Here is a 6,333-nt window from a genome sequence, read left to right as displayed (position 1 = left end):
GTACTTCTCGCTTTAACTTAAACGCATTCTTCCAACCTTCTCTTGATAGGCGGAATAACATCTTCACTTTCTGCTCTCATAGGTGAAGATGTTGTCAAGCATGCTTTAGCTAAAACTTAATTATTTACTTAACACAAATTAATTTACTTGCTTAATTCTTGCTAATTACCTAGGGAATTAGAAAAACATCATGGAGAAAATGAATTGTGGATGAACTGAAAATAGACAGAGAGAATGAATGATAAATGATCATATACACTTTATACTAAGATTAAGTGTTCGATACATGGTGTGAATGAAGATTAAAGAAGGTGAATACATATGATGAAAAAGAATTAGAAAACAAATACAGATGGGTGTCAACATAATTGAGACACAGATCCTAGATGGAGGATTATACTTGCCCGACAATGTGGAAGTAATGGAGAAGAGAGCTTCCCTCTCAGGCTTGCTCTCCCGATAGAATTGACCATTGTACAGAGCTTCAACTACAGGGATCAAAAGGATTCTTTTTCCCTAGAGACCTCCACCTGTTGGCCTTGTCTCTTGTTTATCTCGTAACATATACTCTGGACGGCCCGCTTCAAACCAGTTCTCTCTCCCGGTAACTCCAGTTTATACATGTCTTCTGTATTCAGTATATCTTTTAGTGATTTTGCAGAAGCTAATTATATATGGAAAGCTTGACTCCTCTGAATTGTGGTCCCACTTTATGGTTATGGTAGTATCTGAGATGTTGGGGAGTGAATATTCCTTTTGTTATGCAATCAACTGTCGAGAAATGCACAATTGAAAGTTGTACATTCTGTCAGACTCCTCTACAAATGCGTTGCTTTTTACATCTTCAAATCTATTGTCGCATGCGGTGTTGTTTTTTATTACCACATGCGGTTGAATTTGCGTTGATCGCTTAATCTCTTGATCCGATTGTCGCATGCGCCGTCATTCGCGTTGATCATCTCTTCATTCCTGAATGATGGGCGCAATACGAGTAGATGCGTTGTTCATTTTTTTTTTTTAGCCATGAACGCATGCAGTGACTGATTTCCTGCAAAAAAGAACTTAAACATTCTATTCTACCATCGCATGGTGTTAGTGGGTGTATTGACGACAATTTATAAGTCTCGCATTTTTAGTCAATTTCTATACTTATTGACGCAACTTTTCTTCTTTTTGCCGTTAATATCTAAATAAAAACAGCATAAAATAAAACTTGTATTTCTACAAGTTATCACACCCCCAAATTTAGATATATGCTTGTCCTCAAGCATATCTTCAACTAAAGCAATATTACTCAATTCCTATCCTTATTTTGCGTTGATTGGTTGCTCCGAATGCTCCACCTAGCCAACATTACTTAACAGCGCAGTTTCCTTCTATCCTTGATAATTCATAAACATGCCCTACTTATTCTTCTATACAAAAATCCTCTGCTCAAAAGTTCTCTTCTAGTTTTTAAAAAAATGTTTACCTCTTCTTGAGAAAACAACTTGATGCGTCTGAATGCGGTGGTCTGGTTTGTGTTTTTCTATTAGAAGACTGCTGATCATGGTTACACCTTTGTTTTGGCTTGTTCCTATGGGTGTCATGCGAACATCCAACTATGGTTGTGTGCCAATCTCGACTTCAACTCTTGATTTTCAGCTAAGTATAACTTTTGCTGGTCAGAGGAGTTGTCTCTTATGCTCTTATTAGTTTTTTTTCTCTCATTGTTTTTTTTCTCTTTTCATATTGCGTTGTTCTGGGAAAACCCAACTTCGTTTTGGCTTACTCCCACTGGTGTATGTGAACATCCAACTACGAGAAGGTTCTTTTTCACAACTTAACTCTTATTTTAGGTTGGGATTGTTTTGGAATTTCCTTGCGTTGACATTGGAGTTTGTATGAATTTCTCTTTTTTTTTTTTTTTTTTGACAATTATGAACGCATTTTCTTAATGACCGCAATCCACTTGACTACATCTACTCAGGCCTTCCCCAACCCTCAAATTTAAAGATGTGCAAGGTCCTCATTGTGTTGTTTTGGACAAAATAGCCAAACACTTAGTCAAAATTTACAAAAGAAGGTTAAGCAGCAGAATTTTGAAGTATAAAAGGTAATGCAATGCTATTGCTATGAATTATCTAAGTGTTAGTTAGAAAATACAAAGTGTGGGAAATGTTACTAAGGGTATGCATATGACTCATCATGGCAGCATAATTGATAACGCAAAATAAAAGATAAAGAACATCGCAATAAATGACAAAGGATGATAAGAAAGAGGCTAAAGCATACGGAAAGAATTGTTACTCTAAAAATTAACCAAGTATACAAAGAATTACAAGTAATGCAATACAAAATTGAAGCATGTACAAAGAATCAAGTAATAACTTCTATACATAGAAATAATGAATGAATTAAAAATAAAAGAATGACCGCAATAAAAAAAAATTGTAGAATTATTGAGGAGGAGGTTCAGGTGGAGGATTTTGATGAGGTACTCGAGGAGCTTCTTCGAAATTCAGATGTTGCTGCAAATGCAGAGGCACCATGGGACCATGAAGATACGCTGTCAAAAAGTTGAAGTACTCATGGTTGCGCTCTGTTAATTGCCTTTGGTTCAGGTGGATCGTGTAAATGTTGCGTTGAATATTGATCATCACCTGCCTTGTCATAGCAGCACTGCGTTGCAAATCTTCTACTCGCTCGTTTATCTCATTTATTCGTTGGCAGAAATAGTCATGTTTGTGAGAAAGAAGAGAACGCATATCAGCAAGTTCAGCAGTTAAGGTGGCAATGGTGGGTTGTGCCTACGATGTTTCACCATCAACGTTTTGGGGTTGGGCAGAGTGCCTTCACCCAAATCGTGTGGGTCATCAACATATGGCGGTGGAGGGGAAAATTGCGGTGATGATGAAGGGGAGGATGGAGCTACTGGATATGCGGTGGGGGAATCAGGAACAAGGAGAAGGTTGGTATAATGTTCGGGAAGTGGGGAAGAAGGTTTTGCAGGAGGGCTTGGAGAGCGAATCACCAAAGGTAAAGGGTCCAAGGGTTCTTGATCTTGCGCTGATGATTCTTGGACTTTTTCCTTTCCTTTGTCATCCTTGCACTGTTTCTTTGGCTTTGGTTGTTGCAACGCATTTAAATCGATGATGGGCCTCTTCAATGGGAGCTCGGGGAAATGAGGGGAATCTTTGAGGAGCATTCTCAAAATCTTGATACTTATGAGGCCATGAACTTCTGGCATTGGTTCTTCCTCAATACCTACACCCAATGATAGGCATAAGCTTGAAACTATCCAAGGGAAGAAATATCGACCTCGTATATGCCCCACCAAACCTCGAAGTTGTCTTGCGATCATCTGGCCTACATTGATTGGAATGCCGCGTGCGATGCAATATGCGGCCATGACTCTATCTCTTATACACATCTAGATGTGTATAAGAGACAGGTCTTGGACGCCAGGGTTCTGATGCCTTTTAAGGAGACCAACCACTGAGTGCCCGGTTGCATTAATACCTTCAGCGCATCTTCCATCTGCTCTTCTATGAGATCATCAATGATTTTATTACCCGACGCATTCGGGATGTCCTTCATTTGATATAATTCATTGATGTCCTTTATGCTAAAAGACACCACTTCCCCTTTCATGGTCATCCATCTTTGGTGCCATGGAGCCATCCATTGTAGAAGTCTCGCACTACTGTTGGGATGACGATGGATGGGCACTGACAAAATGTTTCCCATCCATGTTCTAGTACAACACTTGTGATCAAGTCCGGTAGTGGCGTTGGCACAGGGAAGAATCCCATCTCCATCATCATATCATCATTTTCTTTCTTCTTTAATGGGCATCCCTTGGCCAATGCGGGCTCACTGATTTCCGCTACTGCTTTGCTTTTTTCTTTTGTCAATGCAAGGCAGGATTTTTGCTTTTGTTTCCTTTCCCTTTCCTTGCGTTGTTCTTCCTTCTCCCACTCCACGATTTCCTTGCCTTTCTTCTCTCGAATGCGCTGAACATTTGCTCGGTGCCTCTTCTTCTTCTCTTCCTTCTTCTTTCTTTCTTCCTCTTCCTTTTCTTTTATTTCTCTTTCGAATTCTCTTTCAAATTGCTCTGAGGCCAGAAAAATGCGTTGTTCTTCCTTGAGCCTTATTCTTACCTCTTCTGCCGATATTGCGTTGTTGTGGCGCACTTCCTCATCTTGTAATTTTCTTCTTCGATTACCTTCTGCGATGATATGTTGTGCCCACAACATCTTCTCTTGCTTTTCTTCCTCCTTTTTCTTCTCCTCTCTTTCTCTTCTAAAGCACTTTGCAAAATTGGTGGGTTGATTGTTGACCTTTGCGGCACATTCTCCTTGCTACGCCACATAAGGGGGTTGATGTCTGAATGTTCTCCATCATCAGTCGCAACCGTTCTTATTTTCATTATTTCCTCCTTAGGTTGCACTGATTCTCTTTGTTAAGCTGACTCCCCCTTATCCACCCTTGCGGAGGTGGATTCTCTGTCAATTTCCAAGCTCTCAGCTCTCATTCTCTTCTCTTCCTCCTTCTTCAGGCGTCTCTCCTCCCACCTGCGTTCCCTTTTTTCACTTGTTTTTCTTTCTTTCTTCTTGATTGGATGGGCATCCTCATCTCCTTCAGCCCTCTTCTCCTTGATCTTCTTCTTCTTTTTCTTCTCCTCAGCCATTTCAGGCTGCTTCTCCACCACTACTTCCTCCAAACAAGCTCTGTTAGGTCCCTCATAGGATTCTGCGTGAGCAGTTTTTTCAGGATTGGATATTGCCAGAGCGCTCCTTCTCGAAGCTTCCTCCATCTCCTCCTCCGAAGGCAATGGTTGATTAACAACCACCGCTTCGGGCAGCCCTCCTTCTTTCTCCATGTTACTTAGTATACTCCCAAACACCTCTCTATTATCTCTTCTCTTCTTTTCACTTTCAGAAGACAATGTTGGGAGTGAGGCACTCTCCGAGCTCTGCTCCTCTCTAATGCGGAGTGGTCTGGCTGCTAAAGGCTTTCATCGTGGTTTTCCAGCAGTTCGAGGGATGAGTTGTGTTTGGGTGGCGAGACGGAGGCTTGCTGCAAGAATTGCCACCTCTCGAGCAGTGATTTGGGCTTATGAGGGTGATGAGGGTAAAGAAGATGAGTGAGGAGTTTGATCGGCCATGGTTGAACTTAGTGAAAAAGTTGGGAAACTCTTTAGGGTTTTAGGAAGAAGAAAGTCTGGGTATCTAGAGGCGATTAGGGTTTCTTTTTCGCAAAAAGACACAAATAGACAACCTAAGACAGAGGAGACTGAATTTATAGGTTGGGCCTTGTTGGGCCCAATGCAAATTCTGTGGTGGCAGGCCTCGAGGTACTAAAAAAGCTTGCCGCCGCGCTCCTCACATTTAAGAAGTTGCAGAGAAGTACGTCCTTTCATCTGCCAAATCATCATTTCCTTGGAAGCCTAAGCGATTGGACTACTCTATTTGAAAAAGAATTTTTTCTTTGGTGTTTTATTCGGATGGGCGCAAGGTTAAGATTAACGTAATGCATCCATCAACGCAAATGCATCTTTGCAGAGGACGGGCAACAATGCATGTATCAACGCAACACACCTCTTAACTCAATGCATTTCTGGAGGAGGGGCGCATGGTATTTCTACTGGCGCAACTCTACCTCAACATAGTGCATTTTCGCTAAGGACGAGCGAAAAATACATATGAGCACAACACACCCCTCAGCACAATGCATTTGTGTCGGATGAACGCAAAGTGTATCTTGTTAGCACAAGATGCACCCATCATCGTAATGCATACCGAAAATTTAAGAATAACGCATTTAATACAGAAAAGTAAGGAAATTAAAGAGAGCACGGAAACTAACGCAAGTGAATTAAATGAGAAGTAATTTCATAAAGCATTAAAAGCAAGTTTAAGGAAGCAATAAATAACAAAATTCATGAAGCAATAAAGAAGGTAATTAAGAAAGCAAGTAAACATATAATTTAGAGATATGGACTGGAAGACAATTTTCCCATGATGGACGCAATTCACACCTCCGCAAGCGGTCGAGCTTGCCTGCACAATGTCATCACGGACATTGTTCCTTCCCGTGAGATCCAGGGGCTTCAGAATTGCTTGGCAGTGTTCCAGGTGTTCTATTGCGTAGTTCGGCTGCTAGCTGCCCTACTTGAATCTCCAAGTTTCTGATTGAAGACGCCTGCAACTGCATTACTGCATCGTTTTACTCAATATATTGCTTGAGCAGGGACTCCAATGAATTTCCAAAGGTGTTTGAGGAGGATGGTTGGTTTTGCGGTTGTCTCTGTTGACCCTGATTCTGATTGTGGTGAAAAAGTGGAAGGTT

General features: G+C 41.0%; 1 protein-coding gene across 1 annotated transcript; it reads right to left on the bottom strand.

Annotated features, from left to right (window-relative positions):
* Positions 1-4,444: 4,444 nt before the first annotated feature.
* Positions 4,445-4,864, bottom strand: LOC120068820 (mediator of RNA polymerase II transcription subunit 2-like). The gene has a single exon (XM_039020454.1). It carries the CDS (start codon positions 4,862-4,864, stop codon positions 4,445-4,447), a length of 420 nt encoding a protein of 139 aa, XP_038876382.1.
* Positions 4,865-6,333: the final 1,469 nt, after the last annotated feature.

Source organism: Benincasa hispida, unplaced genomic scaffold, assembly GCF_009727055.1.
Source record: "Benincasa hispida cultivar B227 unplaced genomic scaffold, ASM972705v1 Contig1121, whole genome shotgun sequence".
NCBI classification, from domain to species: Eukaryota; Viridiplantae; Streptophyta; class Magnoliopsida; order Cucurbitales; family Cucurbitaceae; genus Benincasa; species Benincasa hispida.
Note: the sequence above shows the minus strand (reverse complement) of the source record. Positions and strands in the feature narration are given on the sequence as shown.